The 26056-nt window shown below is 39.0% G+C and overlaps 1 protein-coding gene across 12 annotated transcripts in view; it reads right to left on the bottom strand.

Moving 5' to 3' along the window:
* Positions 1 to 26056, bottom strand: part of LOC105080859 (uncharacterized) — a 66883-nt gene that overhangs the window by 32003 nt on the left and 8824 nt on the right. For 8 of the 12 annotated variants that reach the window (XM_074342467.1, XM_074342463.1, XM_074342466.1 and 5 more), the window contains 12 exons: positions 25821 to 25892; positions 22861 to 22932; positions 22178 to 22258; positions 18143 to 18214; positions 17480 to 17554; positions 10183 to 10301; positions 6206 to 8091; positions 5561 to 5677; positions 2431 to 2477; positions 825 to 879; positions 601 to 743; positions 401 to 493 (listed from right to left, as the gene is read on the bottom strand). In XM_074342467.1, the coding sequence (XP_074198568.1) occupies positions 401 to 493; positions 601 to 743; positions 825 to 879; positions 2431 to 2477; positions 5561 to 5677; positions 6206 to 8091; positions 10183 to 10301; positions 17480 to 17554; positions 18143 to 18214; positions 22178 to 22258; positions 22861 to 22932; positions 25821 to 25892 (2832 nt within the window). The remainder of the gene's footprint in view (positions 1 to 400; positions 494 to 600; positions 744 to 824; positions 880 to 2430; positions 2478 to 5560; positions 5678 to 6205; positions 8092 to 10182; positions 10302 to 17479; positions 17555 to 18142; positions 18215 to 22177; positions 22259 to 22860; positions 22933 to 25820; positions 25893 to 26056) is intronic. The other 4 variants (XM_074342458.1, XM_074342459.1, XM_074342462.1 and 1 more) reach the window with 4 other exon arrangements.

Genomic DNA, 26056 nt, shown 5'->3' with positions numbered 1-26056 from the left:
GGGGGGGGAGCCAGCGCCGGCTGTGCCGTGACTGCACGATCCTACCCCCGGCACACGACACGCTTCCCGGTTCCCAGGGACTGACTATACTGGGGAAACGAGGGAGAGAAGCCCTTCTTCATCCTTCTAGTCATCCTCCTGTGCCCACGTCACCCCTCACGGAAGCACTGCCTACTATGAGGGATTCTAGCCTCAGCCCTGCTTTCTCCTGCCTGTGGCCCTTGTTCTTTGCTTATAAATATTCAACTATTTACATTTTAAGTCCTCACCACGTGGCTAGAATTGGTTGGAATTTGTACATCTTCACTGGAGAAAAAGGAGTATTTTATAAGCAATCTTTCTGAAAAGATAATATTAGAAAATAAAATGCACAGGAGGCCCGAGGCGGGACGGCGCTCACACCGCGTTGCTCCCCAGTACCGTCTCGCTCTCCTCATCCGGCTCGTCCGGCTCGCTGGTCAGGACCACGTCAGCTGCGTCATCCGTGGGTGCCCTGGGGAAGAAGACAAATGCCGAGGCCTTTAGTCTTGAAAGGAACAATTAAATTTTTCATTCTTTCCTCATTTGGATGAGAACTTTAAGTTGTCACCAATCATTTACCTCGCATCCTTACTGAAAATCTCTTCCTCGTCAGAAGACTCCCCATCATGTAGCTTCTGCGCCATATTTTTTTTGCGTGTGGCACTGAGAGGTCTGTACATGTCCCTGAGCCAGAGCGGCCGCATTCTCTGGAAGAAGCCCTCCTAGAACGGAAAAAGGGGAACGTTCATTCTGCATCTCCCCTGCTTTCTCTGGCAACAGTACTTTATCCTCCTCAGATTTACCTGGCTCTCACTTTGCTCTGAGCATTTTCTACGCAGCAAAAACCGAAAGAAGCCCCTTGGAAGAAAACACACACAATTAGTGATGCACGCCACTTTCTACGTCTCACACAGTGTGCCTGTCTGGTCTTACTGGGACTAAGTGGGCACCTCAGTAAACACTCACCACCAGCAAAGGCACCACACACCTGGACCCTGATATTTAATAATTATGGAATTATGGAATAATTCCATGCACACCGGGCTCCCAGAAGCTCTCCATGCCCGTTTGAGATGGCCCCCCAGTGTCCCCGGACAGGCCTCTGCATGTGGCTGAGCACGGAGTTCAGGCAGACTTTCTAGCCCCACTCCCCTGCTTGGCCCTGCCAAGTGCCCTCGTGCAGGGAAGACCCTGCACAGCCGTGCGAGGCAGAAGAACATGACTCTGGAAGTGTTCACCCCAGCCCTCTGCAGACGCAGTCACACGCAGCACGTGCTGGGGCTGAGGGGGAGGGAGTCCCTATTTTCCTAGTGGCTTTGTCCTGTAAACTGGATCACACCAAGGAAACCTGAGTCCAAGTAGCAGAGCTAGCTGACTCACTGACTTTCACACCGCAGGCTGTCTCTGATGCTAAGTGAATTGTGAAATCAGTTTAAAGACCACGACTAGCACTAAAACACAAAATATTCTTTTTTGAATATACATAGAATAGGAAAACATCTGAGTGCATAATAAGTTTGTTTTAGAAACTCCTTGTGTCCATATAGTATGTGGTGCTGATTTGTGACATAACATGTAGCTCACAGCCCAAGCACAGTGTGATCAATGAAGGCCTCAGTGGAAGGGAAGCATCTTTTTGATACTCACTAGCAGTATGGCCATGGGGCAGGACCTTTTCCCTTTCTCTTTCTCCACTTTCTTAATATAAAAGGAAGAAACAAACTGCTGTCTAAAGTTTCTCCCAGTTAAAATTCTATGAGGTTTGGATAAAGGGAATAGACTGTGGGCGTCTGAAAACCAGCAGGAGGACAAGGGAAGTTTCCCTGCCACTTTCTAGGAAGGACTCATATATTCTCCCTTCCAACAACTTTGAGTGAGGCTGGTCCTCAAACCCTAGAGCCATGTGGCCTTCCCTACCCCAGAACCTCCAAGAAGGCCACTGGCCCAGCCCAGCCTGATGGCCACCACCAGCAGAAACAGGTGAAAACCCAAACCTCTCTCCCTCCCCCTTCTTCCCTTAAAGGACTAGGAAAAGCAGAGGCATCTGGGCCGGTCCCATTCCAGCTCAGCTTTGGCTGGGGAGCTAGTTTTGCTGGTAAATAAATTCGGCTAAAGCATTATGATAAATAAACATTCTTCCTGCCTTTTGTGCTTTCCTCACTATAAAATGAAGAGATTGAAATAGATGAGGTCTAAGTTCTCCTCTAGTTCTAAAATCCTACTTCAAAAATTACCAGACTAGGGGTAGGGTACAGCTCAGTGGTAGAGTGAGCTGCTCAGCATGCACGAGGCCCTGGGTTCAATCCTTGGTACCTCCACTAAAGATAAAGAAACCTAATTACCTCCCCCACAAAAGTAAAACAAACAAAAAATAAAAGCTTTTAAAAAAGTTACCAGAGTAATATTTACCTTACGCTTTTTTTCTGATCTTTTGCTGCTTTTCTGCGTGAACAAATCTGTTTTGGAAGAAACATGATCAGAATTATTCATCACAATGACTATCTTAGAATCTTTATTCATTTCTTTTCATTTTCAGTCTTATCTACCCAGTGAGACAAAGGCTTTTTTTGTGGAAGGAATGTTCTCTTGTTTAATAATCCTTTGCCTCTTTCACAGTGCCTAACTTAGGATCATGCACACAGCTGGCAATACGTTTTATTGATTGTTTTAGGTAACGTTCAACAGATAATGCCCAATACAAATTCTTAGAAGTAGGAAAACAAAAGTATCTACCAGGAACCTCAGCATCGTTTTAAAGACAAGAACAAGAGTCAGATGCCTATCATATGGCCACTACTGGTCACTGTTGAGGAGGTCCTCATCACTGCGGTAAGAAAAACACTGGAAAGGAAGAGACAAGCACATTTGCACATGAAATGATAGACAAGCTTTAGGTTGGAAGCAATATGAGAATTCAGGAAGATGGCTACATACAGAATCAAGAGATCAACATATAAACTTCAAAGACTTTCCTATATAACACAGAAGACTAAGAAATAGAAGAAATATCCCATTTACAATATCAAAAAAACCGCATAAAGTACCTAGGGATAAACTTAACTGAGAATGTATAAGACATATGTGATGAATATTAAAACTCTTCTGAAGGACATTAAAGTGAAAGCTGTATACATGGCATGAGATACCATCTTCCCAGAATGTTGTAAAGATATCAATTCTCAAATTGACCTACAGATTCAATGCAGTCCAATTTAAATCCAAGATAAATCTTCAACAAAACCTGGCTAGTTGACATTTGGGAGAGAAAATGTGAATGAATATTCATGAAATGTATGAAAAAGACGATCAAACAGCAGGAGCTTACCCTACCATTTATACAATATGTTCCTGAGCAACTGGAATTATTCAGTGTGCTACCGGTACTAGGAAAAGATAACTGCATCAATACAACAGAGTCGAGATAAGCACAGTATTTTTATTATTACTTTTTAAAACTTTTTTTATTGAGTTATAGTCAAGATAGTATTTTTAGATTGGTGAAGAATGGACCATTCAGTAGAAAATTTTGAAACAATTCGATGTTCATACAGGGGGAAAAAGTTAGATCCCCTACCTCAACTACACTAAAAAACAAAACAAATTCTAGACAGATTATGAAAGTACTAGAAGAGAGTATCAGAGACTATTTTTATGCCATGAGGTGACAAAGGCCTGGCTGACAAAACCTGCTAGCCATGAGGACGGGCTGATACGGGGACAGACGGTCAACAGATGGCTGCTCTTCCGAGCCTTTGCCCTCTCCTCCCCTGGATTGTCTGTCTTCTTGTTCACTTCTAAAACTCTTTACAATAAATAAATATGGGCTTTCATTGATTTTCAGTGTTTCAAAGACTTCCCAAAGTTTTTGTCTCTAAGGGGATGAGACAGAAGAGTGGAGTAAGGAGCTCAGGCTTTACAGTCAGGTGAAACTGGCTTCTGCTTTTGGTTTTGTCACTGGGGCCTTAAGTCGATGTCCTACATCTATGAAACAGGATGACACTGCCGTCCTCACAGGACTGTGGGGATTAAGCCAGACAATACACGGAAGACACTTTGTCCAGTGCTTGGCATAGGTCGGTGCTAATTTGGTGCCACAGACAAGGTGGTCAAATCTGCCAAAGCTTTCTGCCTGTGGCATCAGGGTCTGAAAGCTCTTTTCCACCACACGATTATAAACATATTGCTTCTATTTTCTTCTAATACTTTCATGAGTTCTTTTCTTTCATGTTTATGGAGATATGTTTAAGGTGAAAAATGGGGACCTGCTGTTATCTTTCCACCAAATAGGGAGCTGTTCTACTACCATGTATTCATTTTCTTCCACTGATTAGAATGTTAAATATGACATTTCAAAAGTCTAAAGGACACGTGGGTCTGTCGATTGCTGGGCTGTCTAGCTACTTCAAATAAATATTATGTTGCATTACTCCTCATTGTGGAATTGACATAATGCCTCATCTCTCTTCCACTGAACATCATTATTGTCAGCTTTACGAAAAACACTACATGGTCTCTGTCCTGAAAAAACTTATCTAAGTGGGGAGAGGAAATAATGAAATGAAATAAATAGATACAAGTGCAAGGTTAAACTACATAGCAATTAAAGCAATAAAAGAGGAGTTTATAGAAATTCTACAAAAGCACAAGGCCATATGCCACCGGCAGATGCAGGGGGCACAGTCTGGGAAATGGCTAATGACAAATGACTAGCATGCTGACCCCATGCTACCCTGCACATTTGTAGGCTCAGAAATCAGACTCTGCCTTCACCAAGAGGGATCTCAAATCTTCCCATCGAGGCAGTCTCACTTTATCACTATCACAGGATTGATCAGAAATCAGAATGCCAAATTATTACTCATCAGTGACAAATACATCTGTTCTACAGACAGGGCTTCTGTGTCTACACAAGCAAAGAACATCCTCCTGCAGAGACAGGCCTCCATGGCACACTGAGGCACAGCTGGAAGACTACAGGGTGAGAACAAAACTACAACAAACAGGGCACACTTCACAGGAGCCTGAGGCAGGATTTTATTCACAGTGTTTTGATGGAACCTACCTACAAAATGTCTTACACACTGGAGAAGAAAGCTGGTAAGTAAACCCAATGGATGGACAAGATCACACTTTTATCTCTTAGCCATGTCCTTTCAGCCCTCCCAGGGTGACTGATGGCTCCAGGAGGGTGGAAATGATGTATCTCATCATTTCACCTAACAAGGACAGAAAGCAGTGAAGGGACGACAGTGACTGGTGAGGTGCAGTGTTCTGAGTTGAAGAAATTTTACTACCATGTCAACTCTGGCCTCCTTATAAACTTGACTTTTCAAAATACTCTAATGGCTTGTTACCTTGGGTTCAGTTCCACAGAGACCCCCTGGGACTGGAGCTCCTTTAAGAATCCCGGGCGTATACTTTTCCATAAAAGACCAAACCCATCTCAGCCCTTGTGACTGAAGAGGACTGTGGAGTAGTAGCAGGTGGAAAGGTAGCTGTGATTTTCAGTTTGAGGGTTCTGAATCTCAACTGTCCTTACCTCAAAAAGGCAGAAACTTATAACCAAGACCGCCACTACTGCAGTTACTGCCACAGATATTAAAACTGCCCACATGACTTTGCTCTTATAGTCGGATCCTGGAACTTCCTCTGTGAGCTGAAATAATAAAGAATAATTTCTTTGAAAAACAAAGAGAAAAGATGAACTCTAACTATTCTAAAACCTACTTAAACACTAGCTCACTCTTCTTTTTTGGGGGGTGGGTGGGAGGTAATTAGGTTTATTTGTGTTTTAGAGGAAGTGCTGGGGACTGGACCCAGGACCTCGTGCACGCTAAGCATGTGCCCTACCACGTGAGCTATACCCTCCCCCTTAGCAGACTGTTCTTAAACTACTCTGAACCCCATCCTTTCGAGTAGCTTATAGGTTCTTAAAGAACCTACCAGATCTCATGTGTTACTAATCTTATCAGCATTTTCTCTTACAATGCATCTTGTGTGTTGAGGCTCCCCTAGGAATAGCGGCACCATTCTCTAAATGAGCACAGTGGGAGATCGCTGTCTTAGCCAGTTTCGTGGATAAGATGCAGACCAGGGGCCCCTAGTCTCCCAGCTTTGGCACTTTAATGGCACGTCCTACACTGAGTAGAAGTCCAGGTCCCCATGTGTCAGGCATTGCCCTCACCTCATGTGGCTCCTGCCCTGTCTGTCCACTCTGGCCTTCTGCGCTCTCACTGATGTAGTTCTCAGTTTTCCACAGGTCAGTATCCCCCTCGGCCGGGGACAATTTTACTTTTCGCTGCTCACTGAGCAGCTTTATCAGAAGGCCTGTTCTGGTGAAAAACTTGGCACAGGACAGCTTCACGTGCGTCTCAGAGCAGTCCATTTTGAGAGTTCGGATCAAATGAGAAATGAGGCCTCTCATGTAACCATTTGGTACGATGGACCGTAGCTGCTGGTTTACCTGGAGTTCAAACTGATCACCCAAGGATGGAAGCCCTGGGGAAGTGAAGCCGGTGGGTTTAGAGGGTAATTCAGTGCCCACGTTGTGGTATTCCCTTTGTGTTTCGTCCGTGTGTTCAACAGTTGGCACAAAGTTGCCTGTAGTAACAGAATATGTGCTGGGAACATCCGTACTGGCAGCGACTTCAGAGAGAGCTCCTTCCAGCACAGTCGCCTTTCCTGCAAGAGGGTCTGAAGAAGAAAATAACTCTGGTGGGTTTTCATGAGAATTTAGTTCTGCTGAAGAAGAAATAGCTTCTCCTGAAGGAGAATTTATGAGGCTCCTCACTGCAGAGGGAGGCCTGCCTGCAGATATACTCCTGAGGAGCTCTTTCCTTTTCAAAGTTCGATTCCTTTTGGCCTGGAATAAGCTGTGCATCGCACGAGAGCGACTACCAAGGAACAGGCGTCTTTTTCTGGGACGTGAGGTTGGTTTAGAAGCTTCCATATTTCTAACTATACTTTCTGCGTCTTCTAAAATACTATAGGATAAGTCTTTTGATTCCTGTCTAACCTCAGATTTAGGAGGGGTGGGGGCAGGGGGCAGGGAAGAAGAGACTGCTGCTTTGTCTTCATTTATAAGTGAGGGTTTTGTGTTGAACGAGCTTCCCACTAACTTCCGGGGCCTCCACATCATCTGAAGCTGCCCCCCTGCTCCTGGGGACTGCCTTCTGAGTGCCTCTTCCTTGGCAGTGTTCTCCAGAGCTGGCTGGGCATCCTGTTTCCTCCAATGCATCAGTTCATCGACACTTTCTTTGACGACGACATCTGGGTCCTTGAGGACCCAGTCCACTCCCTGCAGCCTTTCCCCTATACCCTCAGTCTTTGCCGGGCTGTTTTCCTGTGGTTGGGCAGTGTCCAACTGCTTTTCATCCTTGGCAGTATTCTCCACAGCTGGCTGGGAATTCTGTTTCCTCCTACGCATCAGTTTTTTGACACGTTTTTTGATGATGCCATTTGGGCCCCTGAGGACCCAGTCCACTCCCCGCAGCCTTTTCCCTACACTTTCAGTCTTTGCCGGGCTGTTTTCCTGTGGTTGGGCAGTGTCCAGTTGCTCTTGAAAGGCCTGTCGTAATTTGTGACCCAAAGGGTCGGCACGTACAAGCCTGGCAGCTTTTTCCTTCTTTTCAACCTCATCGATTTTTTTTTGCATTTCTGAATCTGACCATTTTTTCAGATGATAGAATCTCTGCAGTTTATTTTTATAAGGTAAGTTGTTGGATTCAGGTTGAACAAAACGGTTCCTTGTGTTTTTTTCCAAATAACCCAGGGACTTATCTCCATCTTGTAGATGGGAAAAGAGAAGTTTTATGAATGGTAAAAACGCTGTCTCTAAGTCTTCTAGATTTCCTTCCGAGAAATAAGGCAGTACATAATTTACTGCACTAATAACATCAATTTCGTCATTAAAGTCTAGCTGTTTATCGACGAAGGCTGAGAAGCTGACACCATGTTCGTCCGAGGACGCCTTCTCTGGCTCAATAATCAGTTCGGTGCTGGTATTATTTTTCCGGGCTTGTAACACCTTCATGAGCGATCCTTCTATGTTCCCTACAGCTGCTTCTTCACCTGTCAAAAAAGAAGTTTTTTTGATAACTGAAGGCTGATGGACAGCTTTTTGCCAGTCCACAGCCACATATCCCAGTCAAATAAATTAGAAATCAGCAGACGTCTGGGTGCCACTTAGAGAGGGGAAAAGAAACCTCACAACAGAAAGTGAAAAAGATATATTTTGAAAAAGTGGCTATCTACTCAGAAAATTCCATGGTGTGAAATAGAGTGACAGTGTTTAGGATTATTCCACTGGTTTCCAGGGGCCAACTGCCCGGTACTCAAGAGAAGTCAAGGCTGGGAGGACAGCTGTTCCCCACTCAGCAGGATGCTCTGCAGACCCACTGTAACTCCTCACTTCCATACACCCTGCCCCGTCCTGCCTCAGACGCAGAAGAGTGCGAGGCTTCCGCTCTCCGCCTCCTCAGTGTGCTCGTGTCCTGCTCCCATCACAGGTGATCACGACAACACCCGCTGCTAACAGGTCCTCATCTGGATGTGACCTTTTCCACTTACCCCCAATTCCACTCCTTGGTTCCTGCTCCCATATATCCCAGCCCCCATGACAGGAGGCTCTATACAGAGAGAAACACCATGTCCACCCCGGCTCTCTGCTAACATGTGGGCAGGGGTGCAGGTTAAGAGATTTGCCAGGCTATATGCAAATGTGGAATGTTCAACAGATCAGTGGAATAATAATTGAAGTCCTAAAACGCAGATGGGAAAAAGCAACTGTTGTCACATGCCTACTTTGCTTTCATTTCATTTCACTCCTAGTATTCCCAGCTTTACCTGGGGACCCATCAAGAGCTTCTGACTTGGGGTGGAGGGGATAGCTCAGGGGTAGAGTGCCTGCTTACCATACATGAGGTCCTGGGTTCAAACACCAGCACCTCCATTAAAAATAAATAAAGGAGCTTAATTACTTCCCCTCTAAAAATAAACAAAACTTTTTTTTTAAATTAAAAAAAAAGGTTATATCTTTCTGAAGGTCATGTGTACCCCTGTGCAGCTGGGTCTCTCTTCCAGAAGGATTAAAAGTATTTTTGGTGGTGGTGGTTAGGGTCAGAGGAGGAGGTGAGGGTCAGAGGAAGAGGTGAAGGTTCAAGAGAAAGGAGGAACAAGAGGTCACAGACAGCCCGAAACCAGGGACAGAAGATCTAGGCACTAGGCCACAGCACCTAACACCTCTGATCTTGCTTTTGCTCACCGTAAAAGGAGATTTAAAATGCCTGTTCTGCCTACTTCAGGGGGACAAGGGAGTAATCAGTAAAAAAAAAAAAAAAAAAAGTTTGGAAAATGAGGAACGTTTTTATGTCAGTAGCAAAATGCTGTTATTTATAATGTGCTCCAGCTCATTGATAGGGACCAGTATTCAAGCTGTCTGGGCATGAAAGCACATTTGGGAAGTCATCAAGTTAAGTGCCAGTAAATCTAATGTATACAAAAATCTTTGAAAGCATCTTAGTGTTTTGTGGATAGAAATGCTTGAGATTCAGAGCAAGTTCAGAGCTGGACAGTCTAAGAATAAAAGAGCCATCCCATCCACTGGAAGGGCTAGGTAGCAGCTTCTGGTTATGGATCCAGAAACTCTCAGGCTCCAAATAAAACATAAAACACCACCACTTGTATTCTCTTATAAAACTGCAAAAATAAAATAAACAAAAAGGTATTTACACTTGCCCCAAAGACAAAGCGTACTTGAGACCTAATGGATATTAAATCAGTTTACAAACTGTGATGCACTGTATGAAAAAGTTCTCATTTGGGGGTAAGGCATCAAGCAGAGAGCACAGTATACAATGTGTGGTCATGAATGTTAATTCCCTTCCCGCTTCCATGCCTTTCTCTTGTTCCTCTATGTATGTGGATCGGTGACATTACTAAGCTAACAATGTAACTGAGGTATTATGAGTTTCATAATGTAACTGAGAATCTGACTTTTAGCAAAGGAGGGGGTCTTAGAAATGTAGGGAATTGAAACTCTGAATGAATGAATAAAAATAATTCTGTTACATCATTTGTTTAAACATTTTACCATCACCGATTAAAGATAGAAATTAAAAAAATAAAAATTTAAAAATTTCTTATCAGGCAATTCAGACTCACCACAACGTGTGGTGCTTGCCAGGCAGTCACTGTCACAGTGCAGCTTGACTGTCTTGCAGACAACTTCAATAGTAGTTTTAAATTGGCAGAGGCAGCAGGTCCTATGGCTAGGTAAGATCCTATAAATGGAAACAGAGAATTAAATTAGTGGTAAAGGAGTGACTTGAGTAGGGAGGCAGGCCAAGGCCACCACAGGGCAGTGAAGAAAGGAGTTCTTAGGGCACATGGCCTGGAGAATTGGACAGGGGCCAGTTGGCCAATTGCTGCTCTTAAGTGTTGTAAATAAATACAGAGGAGCACAGAAGTGCCCAACAGAAGGGTAAGGATGGCAGTGGGTGTCGGTGTGCCTAGAAAAAAGGTGACAGGGATTAGAACTGGGTGACACTGATCTGTAGTTTAATTCAGAAGTATCTCCTCCCAACCCTAAAGTCTCACTTTGGGTTGAGAGTGCATAGGAAGAGGGCAGACTTCTAAGAAGAGTCTGAGTAAGTCCCCAACTTCTGGAGTCCCTTTCTCAATTCCTAGTTGTGAGTAGGAAATATATTAGAAATTACTCTGGGGATTAAAAAAAACACTGTGGTTAAATCATAACAGATCACATTCGCCAACTCTGGATAACCTAAACATTCAAGAGAAAAACAATGAGGTAAAACACTTATATTAAAGAAGAGCATATGAGATCATAGTAATACTCAAAGTCGGGGGAGCACTTCTTTACAGAAGAATGCCAGCGAATAATGTAGAAGGACAGAGAGAGTTAGGGAAGTGCCATTTTGCAACTACAGTGTGACACTCAATTCAGAACGAAATTATCATTGATGCACACTTGGGTGAACAGTGTTTGAAAGTAGGATCTTCACTGACTCCAAACTATCACCCCATAGAATATTTACTAATTACCAAGGGAAAAGATAACTTTACAATGGAGAGATACGGAGATACCACTTTAATCAAGTGGTCAAACTTAGCATCAGGCAACCTGAAGTGATGAACTAGGAAGGATATATCGCCAGGATATCTATTCTTCCTCAGAATGCTTACTTTGAATCTAATTAAGACACAGACAAATTAAGATTCAGACAAATTTTATACAAAACTGGCCTAGGCTCTGCAAAAATGCCAATGTCATAGAAGACCAACAGCAATGACAAAAAATCAGTAGAGAAATATTCTAGGTTAAAGGAAACAAAGACGTGACATGAAATGCCTAATCTTCGATTGGACCCTGTATCTAAACTAAACAGACTTAAGAATGTTATTCACTTCTGGCCCAGATGAAGTAACAGGGAAATATTTCATCTCCTATCTGAAACATTGGGGGGGGCAGACTAAATATATGAAACAGTTTTCAAGAAATTGGACCACTTGCCATAACGTTCACTCATCCCCAAGAGATGGGAAATAAAAATGAAGTGGTCCCTATGACTCCCCTAGTTTACATCGTTCAGAGAGTTTCCAGGTCATGGTACAGGGAGAAGAGACTCAGGCAGAAACTGGAGGACTCCCTGACTGAGGAACTGGAAGAGTCCAGGAAAATCAAGGTGACTAGAGTTCACAAAGCACAGCACTAGAGAGAAAAGAGGTGCACAGGCAAAGAACTCTGGAGATACGCAGAGGGATCTCTTGAGTATTCAACAAAGTACTGGTCAGTGCATGTGTGTGAGGAGTTACTTGAGGCCAGGAAAAGAACCACATGAAAGGATTAATGATGAGGATAACTGGATGTGACACAGTGTTGGGAATAGTACCCATCCCTACAGGCCAGATGCTCAGAAAAGCCTTCTCTCAGTAGTTGTGAATGATAAGCTCTAGGCTAGAGGCTACTTCTGGTCATACCTAATCCAAAAGGATAAAACTGACTTCACCCAAAACAAAGCTCAAGCATATTTATAGGAATATAAAAATATGTAGAACACCATAAACTAAAATTCACAATGTCTGGAATCAAATGAAAAATTACCAAGCATGCAAAGGAGGAGGAAAATATGTACCATATTGAGGAGAAGCAGCCATCAATCAAAACTAACCCAAAATCTATACAGATGTTAGTTTCAGCAGAACAGGACATTTTAATAGGTATTATAACTACTGGCAGATGTTAAAAACCCAGATTAAAGACTGAAAATGTGAAGTATAGGCATGGAAGAAATAAAATAGACCCAAATTGAGCTTCCAGAGGTTAAAAACAATGTGTTCAAATGAAAAGGACACTGGATGGGATTAATGGTAGATTAGACACTGCACAAGAAAGGATCAGTGAATATTAAGGAAATATCCAAAATGAAACACAAAGAGAAACAAGACAAATCAACAAAAACGAACACAGCATCATTTGATGAGCTGTGCAACAACTTCAAGTGGCCTAATACATGTGTACTTAGAGTCCACGAAGGAGACATACAAAAACTGAATAATGGCCAAAAATTTTCCAAAATGCTAAAACATGATAAATCCACAAAGCCAAGGTCAATGAACATTAAGCATTAGAAACACGGAAAAAACTAAACCTAGGCACAAATCATAATCAAATTGCTCAAAGCCAGCAATAAATAGAAACTCTTAACAGAAGCCGGAGGAAAAAACTATGCATTACATAAAGAGGAACAAAGAGGAACAGTGACAGCCAATTTTTTTTTGTTGGAAACAATGTAAGCCAGAACTCAGTGGAATAACACCTTTAAAGTACTCAACTGGGGAAAGGGGTACCCAACAATTACCAAGCTAGAATTCTATACCCAGATCTTTCAAAAACAAAAGTAAAATAAAGACTATCTCAGACATACAAAAGCGGAAAGAATTAATCACCAGTAGACTTTCACTGGAAGAGATACTAAAGGAAGTATTTTTAAGCAGATGGAAATATGGGTCTACACAAAAGAATAAGAACACCAGAACTGGTAACCACACAGGTAAATAAATAATATTTTTCTTATTAAATATCTTTAAAATGTAACTGATCATTAAATGAAAGAAAAAAAAAAAAACCAATACAGTGTGCTGTTTATAACATAAGTAAAAATAAATTATACAAAAACAGCAGCACAAAGGCCAGGAGAGGAAGAATGGAAGTACACTACTGTGAGGTTCCTATATTGTCCATGAAATTGTATAATATCACTTGAAGATAAACTGTGATAAATTAAATATGTACAATTATAAACTATAAAGCAACCACTAAAGTAACAAAACCTGAACTATAACTAGTTAGCCAACAAAGGAAATAAAATAAAATAATAAATTGTACTCAATCCAAAAGCAGGAAGAAAAAAAGGAAAACAGAAACAAAGCACAGATGGAACAAATAGGAAACAAATAGCAAGATAAAAGATTTGAATGTAATCACATCAATAAACACATTGAATATAAATACTCTAATCATCCTAATTAAAACAGTTGTCACACTAGACAAAAAAAAAGCAAAAGCCAACTATATACTGTGTATAAGAACTATTTTCAATAGAAAAATAACAGGTTTAAAGGATGGAAAAATTTGTTCCAATCACACTAATGTAAAAAAAGCTGGAGTGGTTATATTTAAGACAAAGTCAGTGTCAAAACAAAGAGTATTGCTAGGGATAAAGAAGGTTATTTCATTATGAGAGAAGGTCAATCAATGAAGAAGGAAGGCATAACCTAAAAATTTATGCGCCTGATTACAGAACTTCAAAATCTATGAGGAGGAATGACAATGGCAAGGAGAAACAAACAAAAAACCTACCATTATAGTTAGGGATTTCAATATTCCTCTCTCAATAATTGATAGAATAGGTAGGTAGAAAATCAGTAAGGATACAGAAGACGTGAACAGCACTATCAACCTACTTGACCAAATTGACATTTATAGAACACTCCACCCAAATCAGCGGAATACACATTTTCCTCCAGGTGGACACGTAACATTTACCAAAACAGACCATATTCTGGTGTATTCCAACAAATTATTGGCTATAAAACAAGTCTTAATAAATTTAAAATGATTTCAGTCATTCAGTATGTCTCTGACCACAATGGAATTAAATTAGAAACTAACAAATCTGAAAAATCTCCAAATATTTGGAAATTAAAGAACACACTTGAAAGTAACCTTATAGTCAAAGAATAAGTCAAAGGGAAATTAGAAACAATTTTGAATCGACTGAAACTGAAAACATCAACATGTGGTATACTGCTAACGCCATACTCAGCTTCCTCAGCTTCCACCTTAAACTAGAAAAAGAAGGACAATTTAATCAGAGAGTAAGAGAAGAAAGAAAATAATAAAGATCAAAGTAGAAATAAAAGGGAAAACAGAAAAATACTACAACTATTGAAAGGATAATGAGAATATAATGAAATACTTTATACCAATAAATTCAAGATGGAATGGATGAATTTCTGGAAAGATGTGCACTACTAAAGTTTACTCGAGAATGAATACATAACTTAAATAGCATCATTAAAGAAATTGGATGTGCACTTTAAAACCTTCCCACAAAGAAAGCTTCAAGCCCGCATAGCTTCACTGGTAAATTCTACCAAACATTTAAGGAACAACTAATACCAATTTTACACAAACTCTATCAGAATGTTGAAGAGGAGGGAATAGTTCTCAAATCATTTATAAGGCCAAATTCAACATATCAAAACTGGACAGTGACATTACAAGAAAAGAAGACTACAGACCAATATTTCTCATAAACACAGGTGTAAAAATTCTTAGCAAAACTTTAGCCTATCAAATCAAGTAATATATAAAAAGATGATACATCATGACCAAGTAGGGTTTATCTCAGCAATGCAAACTTGGTTTAATATTTGAAAATCAATGTAATTTATTCAAGTTAAAATACTAAAAAAGAAAAACCATATGATCATGTAAATAGACACAGAAAAAATATGACAAAATCTAACATCCATTCCTGATTAAAGAAAAAAGCAGGCCGCAGGAAACTAGGAATGCCAGAAAGCTTCCTCAACTTGATAAATGCCTTCCACAAAAAACCTAACATCATATTCAATGGGGAAAGACAAAGTGCTTTCTCTCCACAATCAGGCAAGGATGTCCACCCTCATTACTTCTATTAGATACTGCACTGAAGGGTCTAGCCAGTGCAACAGGGCAAGAAAAATAACAAACAAACAAACAAACAAATAAATAAATAAAATTCACAATGGAAAGGAGGAAGTAAAACTTTATTTGCAAATGACATGATTATGTAGAAAACCTGATGGAATCTACAAAAAAACTAGTGAAACTAATAAATGAGTTTACTAAATTTGCAGAGTGCAAGACCAATATACCAAAAACTAATTTCTCTCAACAAATAATCAGAAATTAAAGTTTTAAAACACTACTTACAGTAGCATTAAAAGTATAAAATACTTAAGAAAAACTCTGACAAAAGATGTAGAACATCTGCACACTGAAAATTATAAAATATTGCTGGGAAAAATTAAGGAAGACGTAAGTAAATGGAGAGATATAACGTGTTCATGGATCAGATGATTCAATATTGTTACGATGTCAACTCTTCCCAAATTGATTTACAGATCTAAATCCCAGTAGGCTTTTCTATAGAAAGTGACAAGCTAATTCTAAACTTCACATGGAAATGTGAAGTTCCTAGAATAACTGAAACAACTATGAAAAAGAGCAAAGTTGGAGAACTAACACCACCTGATTTCAAGACTTATAAAGCTACGTTTTCAAGATATTCTGATAGTAGTGGAAAGATAGACAAAAAGATCAAAGGAACAAAATGTAAAGTCCAAAACTAGAGTGATATGGGCAAATGACTTTTAGCTTCAAAGGCAGTTGAGTAGAGAAGGAATAGTCTTTTGAACAAATTTTGCTGGAATAATTGAAGATCCACCAAAAAAAAAAAAAAAAAAGAAAAAAATCCAAACCATATACATAAATGAAATCAAATTGGTTCAAAGATCTTTACATAAAATCTAAAAGTATAAAACTTTCAGAAGAAAATGGGAAATTTTTTATGACCTTGACTTAAACAAGATTTCATAGACACAACACCAAAAGCATTGTCCATTAAAAAAACCCAGACAAATATGACATGATCAAATTTAAGAATTTCAGCCCTGTGAAAGACTCTTGAGAGAATGAAGTTCAATCACAGAATACTTAACAAATTACATATTGAATAAAGGATTTGTTTCCAGAATATATAAAGAACACTCAAAACTCAATCAAAAATATAGACAAAAAATTCAAAGATACATAGATGGAAAAGAAGCATATGAAAAGATGTTTGACATGATTAATCGTTAGGGATGCTACACTGAGATGCCACTATGTAACTATTAAACTATCTAAAGTTAAAAATAATGATCATAGCAACTGTTGGCAAAAATGTGAAGAAAACGGAACTCTCATACCCTGCTGGTAGACATGTAAAATGGCTGGACAATTATGGAAAATAGTTTTTTAATTTAAACATACACGTACGAATGATCCAGCCACCCTACTGGCAGGTATTTACCCAAGACAAATGGAAGTATACATACATACCTAATAGAGAGGTTAAAATTTTTCTTAAAACCTGAAATACAAGGATCAGGTAAAGCTGTGGAGCAACTGCAACTCTCATGCACTGCTAACGGGAATGCAGAATGGTACAGTCACTGTAGAAAAGTTTAGCAGTTTCTTAAAAAGTTAAACATGCACTTGGCATAGGATGCAGCAATCCCACCCTTAGGTATTTTGTCCCAAAGAAACGAAAACATATATTCACATAGAATGTATGTTTACACATACATGAGGGGTTTTAGCGGCTTTATTCAAAACAGCCAGAAAACCAGAAACAATTCAAATGTTCACCCCCTGATGAATGCATAAAGAACTGTATATCCACACAACTGGACCACTACTCAGCAATAAAGAGAAATGAACTATGGACAGGTATAACAGCATGGATGAATCTCCAGGGACTGGCTAAGTGAAACAAGCCAAAAACAAAAGGCCACATACCCTATGACTTAACTTACAAGGCATTCTGGAAAAGGCAAAGTTATAGGGACAACAATCAGATTGCTGGTTGCCAGGGTTGGTGGTGGGAGGAGGGGACTGACCTCAGAGGGACATGAGGTGACTATTGGGGCTGCAGAAGTTTTCTATATCTCAGATGTGGCAGTGGCTATATAACTACACATTTGTCAAAACACAGCAAACTCTGTAAAAAGAGTAAATTCTACTATATGAAAATTATGAAACTTATACAACAATAAAGCTGACTTAAGAGAATAATAAAACTTATAAAAAGCAATTAACTGAAAATAAATGTAATACAAATCAACTTACAGTGTTTTCAATTCAACGCTTATCATGAGGATTCTTTCAATTGTTGTAAGCGAGACTTCTGTTTTTCCCAGGTCTCTGAAGGAAAAGCCCAAAGAGGCATGATTTAAACCCAAAGACAAAAATTCTACACTTAAAAAGATAATTAATATGTGATTATTTCAATTCTGGCTTCTTACTTGCCATAGACAGTAATCCCAGGGAGCTCTTATTGAAGAAATTTAAATTTATTTGCATCATTAAATTACTGACCTCGGTGCTGAACAGGACCATCTTTTTCTTTTTCTTTTTTTTTTCCTTTTCTTTCTTTTTCTGTTTTTTTTTTTTTTAACCATTATCCTACCTCTCAATCTCAACTACATCCACCTGTGTTGAATACTTTTTTTTTTTTAAATAATATACACTTTATTCCATTTTGCTTTGTGGGATAAATCTTATTTTTACATGTTTGATCTCTATAAGTGTTTTTCAACACAATTTTCTTCCTCTGCTGGCTGCCTTACTCATATACATTCTTTCTTAATCCTTTTCTTTACCAATAACTCTTACCTCAATAACCCAGTTAAAATTTAAATTATGACTTCTTAGCCAAAATCCTCAATCTCTGATGAAAGTAAAAAAGAGCAGAAATCAACTCAAGAGCCGTAAGACTGTTGCAATACTTACAAATATCGTAATGCTGGCAATTTAAAAAGATAAGAATCTTCAACTGTTGTCAAAGGATTATGACTGAGATTTCTGAAAAATAGAATGGCAGTAAAATTATCTGCATTTTCAATAATGTTCATGAAAGTTTATATTCATTTTTTTGGTATGAAACTTAAAGGTAAAAAGGAGTCATTTTCTGAATTTACCTACAAATCACCCGTAGAATTTGTAAAGCTCTCTTCATTTGGGAACTACCCAGGTGTCTAGATGATAAAGTAGGGAACAGAAAGAGAAAAAAATAGAGGGAGAAGTGGATAGGAAAGAAAAAAATATGCTAAAGAACTTTTTAGGTCAAAAACCCTAGAAGGGACTATGCTGGTAGGAAGCCCTTCCTCTGTAAGAAATACTATTTCTAGTGTCCTCTGTAAATCAAGGCATTTTTCTTTCATCTCTAGAAAATTTTTAAATTGCATGTTTTAAACTGCCCAGTTAAAGACAAAAGTGGGACCAATCCCTTGCTTCTGGAGCTGAAGAGAAAAATACAAGAGGAACTGGGGAGACCCACACTCCCATTGCACACTCCCATGTGTGTTCTTCTGTCACAGTCTTTGCTACTGTGTGTGGGGTCACCTCCTTACTTCTAAGTCTCCTGGATTGTCAGCTCCATGAGAGCAAGGACTATAATTTATTGTCATTGTCATCTCTGTGCCTGACACAGTGCCTAGTATTTATTAGGTACTTAAGAAATGTTTGTTGAATAAATGCCATTTTGTTTATATATCAACAAAGTGACAAATTCATTTTCTGAGCAAATTTTTATTCCAAAATGCTGGAATAGATTTTCTTCTCAATTCTTTGAAACAAACAAGAAAAAGAAAAAAAAATTTTTAAAAACCCAAAAGAAACAAGAAGAAAGAAAATTTGCCTTTAGGTTAATTAACTCTATTCAAGAATCATTAGTGTACTTGTGCAGAATATTGTAAAGGTAATCACAACTAATGCCTTTTGGATTGCCAGGTATCTATGATCAACATTTAATATTTAATCCTCACAGTAACCTTATGCAATAAATATTATTATCCCATTTTACAAATGAGGAAACCAAGGCACAGAGAAGGTATATAACTTGTCCTAACTCATCAAGCTAGTAAGAAGCAGAGCTGGAATTTGAACTCAGTTCTGACTCCAAAGACTGTGTTTAACCTGTATTTAAAAAAAGAAGAAGAAGAAAAAAAAGGAGTGTGTTTAAAATAATTTATTACTTTAACCTTAATTTTGAGGGCACTAAATATAGAAATACCTTTTCAAATTTCATCTCCCAATCTGCGAGAGCCTCTATGAGAATCACACTTTCTCTTATATTTCTTTTCTTCAATTATCTCCCATGATTAACTACTTAATTAGCCTATGGTCATTGAGGTTTTAGAGATTTTAAACCATGTTGCAGGCTAATCAGTAAAAATGGTGGAGTGAGGACATCTGAAAATTCATCCCTCCATAAAACAACAACAAAAAAACTCACAAAAATTGTCAGAATCAACTTTCTCAGAACTCTGGAAATTTAACCAATGGGCTTGTGGCAATCTGGGGAGTAATTTATTTAAGAAAAACACATTAAATTCTGTCAGGACAGTGAGATCTGTGTTGCTTTCACTTGTCCTAGACCTTTGCTCTCCATGACAGTGGGAGCCTTCAAACATAGCCCATGTCCTAATAACAAAAACCTTCCCCAACTTGGGAAAGGAGACAGTCACCCACATCAAGGAAGTGCAGAGTTCCACACAGGATCCACTCAAAGAGGAGCACACCAAGTCACACAGTAATCAAAGTGACAAAAATCAAGGACAAGGAGAAAATATTAAACTTAGCAGTACCAGTACCTCCTCGGAGAATAAATAAATAAGAGTTACGTCCCACCACCAAAACAAAACACAAAGGTAAAAACGGTGCTTTATTAATTAATTAGCTCTTGGCTCATCTTTGAGGGGGACTTCACATTCAAAATAGACTCTAGCACACCTCTCACTTGTTCACCTGGGGTTTGTCAATAACATAGAGGTTTCATTCAAGAAACCATCTGAGTTATAATTACCTGAAACTCACCCAGGCTTTGTGGGTCTTGAACCTCACCTACTTGGGAAAAATCCTGTCTAATAAAAACATGCAAAGTTATGAACACAAAAATCGCTAGGACCCATCCCAAGACCTTGGAAGGGACCTAGGCAAGTGGGGAGCCCTGCAGCTTCAGCTTCATTTAATTGATCATAAATCCACCTCAGCTGGGGCCCTTTTCCAGACTTATTTAATGCAGGGATAAATATTATTTGAACTTATAAACACCTCAGTAATGTAATAGGCAACAAAATGACAACTCAAGGGGTGGCACATTCTAGACTTTCTAGATTTGGTACAAAACAAAGGAGGAGCCCAGCCCCCAGCACACACTTACTGTATTCTCACAATCTTTTGAAAGTAACTGTGAATGAATTTTAGGAAAACAATATTAATTTATTTCCAACACCAGCTCTGATTCTTTCATTAACTTTTTCTGCCACTTCAGATGAACACAGAAATTCAAGAAGATCAGGCTCGTGCCTCTTGCATGACCATCCTTTCTAACCCACCACTCATTTTCTGCTTCCTTGCTTCCCTACTTGGCTACCCTGCTGCAGAGATGCTAGCATTGCTCTCATAAGTTTTACCATCAAATTTCTTCCAGTATGAAAGTTTCTTGGGGACAAAATCTTTGGCCTATTCTTCTTTGTAACCCCAGCACTTAGTGAAGTGCAGACACACAGTGCACATGGCACTCAGCGGATGTTTTCCAATAAATTCAGTCATTTTTATCAATTGTGATTCCACAATTCTTTTTCCCCTGGCTCGCCTACAGAACCATAAGGAAACTTAGGTTCTTATGAGACTCTTGGTGTTATAAAATGTTTAGGAAAGGTCATGAGTTTAAGACATGGTACCAATGCTACTAAAACCTCTTGGCGGAGGGACCTAAGGAGCCCACTGCCCGGTGCACTGGCAAGAGAAAAACTGACCCTCCATTCTCTTTCCACAAGTTAGGCACCAGCAAGCTAATGAAGGGGGGAGGGAGGCTGCCCCTGGTGGGCATCTGCAGAACTGTTAGTCCAGCTCCAGACGCACCCTCGACACCTTCATTAACCCAAAGTGAACTTTGTGAAACTGCATTTCTGAACCAGAAGACAAATAGGAGAGTCTTTTCCAAAGCCTGATTTAGAGGAGGCTCTTCACCTTGAGTCTAAAATCCCCTTCAGGCCACTGAACCTACCTGCTGTCATCTGCTTGTGACATGGAGAAATCACAGAATTTTCAAGGTTCTGAAAAACCCACACTTCTTATTAGAAGTAGTCAGAAAAGAAAGTATAGAGAATTCAGCTATAGCAATGTATCTTCTTTATATTTTTCACATTACAGCTTAATGCAAACATCCATACCTCAAAGGTTCCTATTGGCCACAGATCATTCACCTCAGACTAATATAGACTTTTTGAAAAATAATGTTTTGTGTAGTTGGGAAGAGAGGTGGGTGTCCAGGAATTCTTTCCGCTTTACCATTTAAAAGAAGCTAATACTTGAGAAGGCACCCATACCTATTGCTCCCTGAAGAATTTTGGGCTAAACTTAGTTCTTTGCAGCTCTGTGCTGCATAAATTTTAAGTAGTTAGGAATTTTGCACATGAGCAGGAATTAAAATCAAAAGTGTAATTTCAAGTACTATTTGCATATTGGAGCAACAACAATGGGATTCCATGACAATGCTAATTTGAGTGTTTCTGTTGGGTGCTTTTTATTTTATTGCTCGTGCCAAACATCAGTACTAGGGAAAGCAAAGTGTTCCATATATGAGTTAGACAAGTCTCATGGCCTCTTTGTACCTTAGTTTTCTCATTAAAAAAAAAAAAGAAAAAAAAAGAATGGATTTCAAGACATAATTTCTGGAATCCATAGTGAGCTTACACCCAGATAACCAATTACCAATAACCAAAACATAGTTTTTTACATGTATTCATCTATTGCACTTACATCATCTGTAAAAACTGCATTCTATGCCAGGCCTGGAACGTTCCAAAGCTCAGGTCTACTATTAAATTACAACCAAGATTGCTAGAAAAAGAAAAAAAAAAAAAAAAAAAAGACACAAGCAAAAGAAGAAGAAAAAAATATCCTATCAGAACTTTAACCTTTGGCAGTAATTCTAATTTATATACAATGAAACATGACCTCATTATCCTTTCAATACACTAAAGAAATCTCAGTGTGGAAAATAGTTGCTTGTGAGTTATAGTTTCATGATTATGTACATGGTGCATTAGATACAAAACGGTAAATCCTCAATAAATATTTGCGATAAGTGATCCTTTCTTCTCTAGCAAAGGGCAGTACTACTGACATTTTGGGCCGGACAACTTTTTGTTGTGGGGGGCTGTCTAGTACCCTGTAGGGGGTTTAGCAGCATCTCCGGCCTCTGTCCACCAGAATGCAGCAGCATACCTACAGTTCTGATAACCAAAAATGTGTCCAGACATTGCCAAATGTCATCTGAGTGCAAATCTTTGTGAGAGACAAAAAGGGTTAGCTACATAATTCTAGTAGATTTCTAAACAAAAATTTTAATGTTTCCAAATCAGTAGCAAATTAATTTTTTATAATCATATTTATAATTTTATAAAAATTCCCAACATAATGAAGTTATAATTGTAACTTACACAAACTCCAGAAAAGGTAGTGATTCAAATGTACCACTTTCAATAAACTGTATTTTATTGCAAGATAAATCTCTAGGAAAAGGAAAAGGAAAAGGAAAATATTGCCTCAATTAGCTACTAGATATCTAATTAGTACGAATAACTACTAGAGGTTAGAATAATAATAATGAATAAGCAGCTTCTATATAACCACTAATCCTTATGAATTGTTATTTAAACCTTCCAAAGCCCCTAACCCTGCCCTCGCCTGTCTTAAGAGTCTCACTTTCATTATGTTCACTAACAAAACATACACCTGTATGGATCTTGGTAGATGTTGGAGGTAATCTTTCCTCAGAGCAGAAGAATTCATTAGATAACCTTTCATAGTCCAACAAATTCTGGATGATAAACTCAAAGTTTTTAACCTCCATATAGAATTATAATGTTTAATGTGAAAATGAATACTCTATTTACATACCTCCCAGTTTAATTCTGTTTTTCTATGCCAATTCAATACCAGAAGAAATAAAAGATAGCCTTTCATATGACTTGAAAGGAATTGCTCCTCTTATTAATGTGTAACTTGAACTAATTCAGTGTTACACCAAAATATTGACTTTTATTTGAAACACCTGCTCTTGACTATAGCTGGCTATCTTATGTCCACTGATTCTTAGCCTCCCCTTTCTCCTGGGTGGGTGCAACTGTCTTCTGACTGGTGTTTGCACCTCTAGTCTCTTCCTTTCTCAGCCATCCTGTACAGTCACCAGATTAACTCTCCAGATGTGGTTCTCAAATACCAGCATCACTTGTGAACTTACTGAAGAAATGCTCAGCTCTACTCTGGACCAACTGAATCAGCGACTGTGGGGCACAACTTGTGCCTTAACAAGCCCTCCAAGTGACTGATTCTGCTGCAGGCTCGAGTCTGTCGGACAGCACTGCTGTGGGAACGGGGCAGCCTGGCGTGTTACCCTCGGCATGGCCTTCAAAGCCCCAGATGATCTGGTCCTAATCTACTCTTCCTACTGGTACTCTCCAGGTACTCAAAGCATGTTTCCTGTGTTTTGCCTCTCTCCTACCTTCTTTCTGCAAATGTACTCTTCCCAAGATGTCTGTCTGATGACACACAGTGGCCGTTTAAGGTCCTGTTCAAACAGCGCTGCTCTAACATTTTCCCTGATCCAGTTTGGAGTCTTTCTTCCCTCTTCTGAGCTCCAAAACCAACTTAGAGCTCTCATTGCTCCTCTCCACTTCTTTTTTTCTTATATAGCTGTTTTTGCAGCCCATTTCCTCTGAGTATAAACTCCTTGAATGTATGGACTAGACCTGCTCATGTGCATTGTCTATCATGTTTAAAGCCAATGTGTGGACACAAAGCAAAGTCAGATAGTTTTTAAAATAAACAATTAGCTGGGGAGTGAACAGGAGGAAGAAAACGACTGTTTTAGAAGAAACACTCCCTTTTCTACGCCTCTCCAGCACTCTGTCATCCACTTAGTGTTTCTGCATGACGGTTTGAGCTTATGTTTTTTTTTTTGGTTTTTTTTTCCCCTGTAAGATCAGGATTTCCTAGAAGGAATTGTTTTACCTATCTTTGTGTTTACAACACTAGGCACACTGCTCGGCATATTCTTTTTTACTGATTGACATTTTTTTTAAATGAGTGAGGATAACTTATGCTAACACGAAATAATCTGCTAAGAGGGTATTTCATAGTAGAAGTAATTAATGGCCCAATCCACTAAGCAGTTATCTCATTTACTTTTCTCCAAACTGTGTTTCTAAGGTTTGGAGCCCAGATGACAGAGGGACCCAAGAAGACTAATACAAAAGTGGTTGCCCCTTAAGGCTTGGATTGTTTGATAGTTAAAAGGACTATTTTTAGGGCCATATGAGGCTCCTTATGCCCACTTCCCTTAGCCTTCTATATTTGCAAGAAGAATCTCTTTGCTAAAGAGCATCATTAGTTAGCTTAGTAAGGATTAATGACATACACAGCTCTGGATGCCAGAGAGAAAGGATAAAAATTGATCTTTTATAGCAGAGAACACAGTATCACCTTATCTCTAAATTAACAAAAGTACTATGCAAGCATTTCTTTCCTTGTACAATGACAAAGCAGAGTTTTCCTTTTTGTAAATAGTGAAGTTAGGGACATTTCTAATATGCTTATTTGGTGTAAACAGTTGTAACTATACCACTTTAACCAGCAACTTAAACATTTTTAATATTGGTATAACAATTCCTGCATTGAATCCTTAACATCAGTCTGTTCTCTTGGTAACTTGATATGTTCTGGACAATACTGTTTACATAATTCATCTACTTTAACATTTAATATTTAAATGTGAATTTAATTTAGATGAAAATTATGAGTTAATGGCATTCATATTAATGTAAGTGTTCTATATTTTCTGGTCCTCTAGGTGACAATCTCAGCTTTACTTTAATTCCTCTCATTCTACTAAAGCACCTTTTTCACACCTTTTCTGTGAAGGCCACACAGTGAGTACGTGAGGCTGTGCAGGCCACACACAGTCTCTGCCGTGTGTTTTCCTTTGTTTTTTTCCCCCTGTTTTCCCACTTACAGCCCTTTAAACATCATCCTTAACTTGTGTGCTGTCAAATACAGATCATGGGAAGGATCTCATCCGTGGGCCATAAACTAAATGTAAGTGGATGGTATAAGAACACTTACATAATAAGGTTCATATTGGTGTCTATAATTGCTCAGACCACATTACCACTTTTCCTCTACAACTAAAAGGTAACTTTTTATCTATATAAATTAAAAATTAAAAATGAATAGGAGGTATTTGATGCTAGAGAGATGGGCTGGGACCCTACAGACTTAGAGAATTATAGAATTTTATTGCTCAAAAAAACTGTAGAGGTTATTTAATTTAAACCCCTTAATTACTTTATCTATGATATAACTAAGAACTCATAAATAAAAGATTAACTAATTAACTTACAAATACTGCAGGGCTAGCAAGCCTTTAAATGAATCCTTACGCAACTCAGTCAAAGAATTATCTCTGAGAATTCTGAAAAATGAAAAGGTTATTTTTGGATCAAAATGCAAAACAACTACAATTATTTACTACATAGGACTAAGTCATATATGTAGGGGAAACCTGGGTAACGGTGCCACCTAAATACCCTAATTCTTATTTTAGATATGGTGATCTCCACTCCGGTTTCATTTAAT

This window comes from Camelus bactrianus, chromosome 16 (genome assembly GCF_048773025.1).
Source record: "Camelus bactrianus isolate YW-2024 breed Bactrian camel chromosome 16, ASM4877302v1, whole genome shotgun sequence".
NCBI classification, from domain to species: Eukaryota; Metazoa; Chordata; class Mammalia; order Artiodactyla; family Camelidae; genus Camelus; species Camelus bactrianus.
The sequence above is the reverse complement of the archived record's forward strand: the minus strand, read 5'-3'. Positions and strand labels throughout refer to the sequence as shown.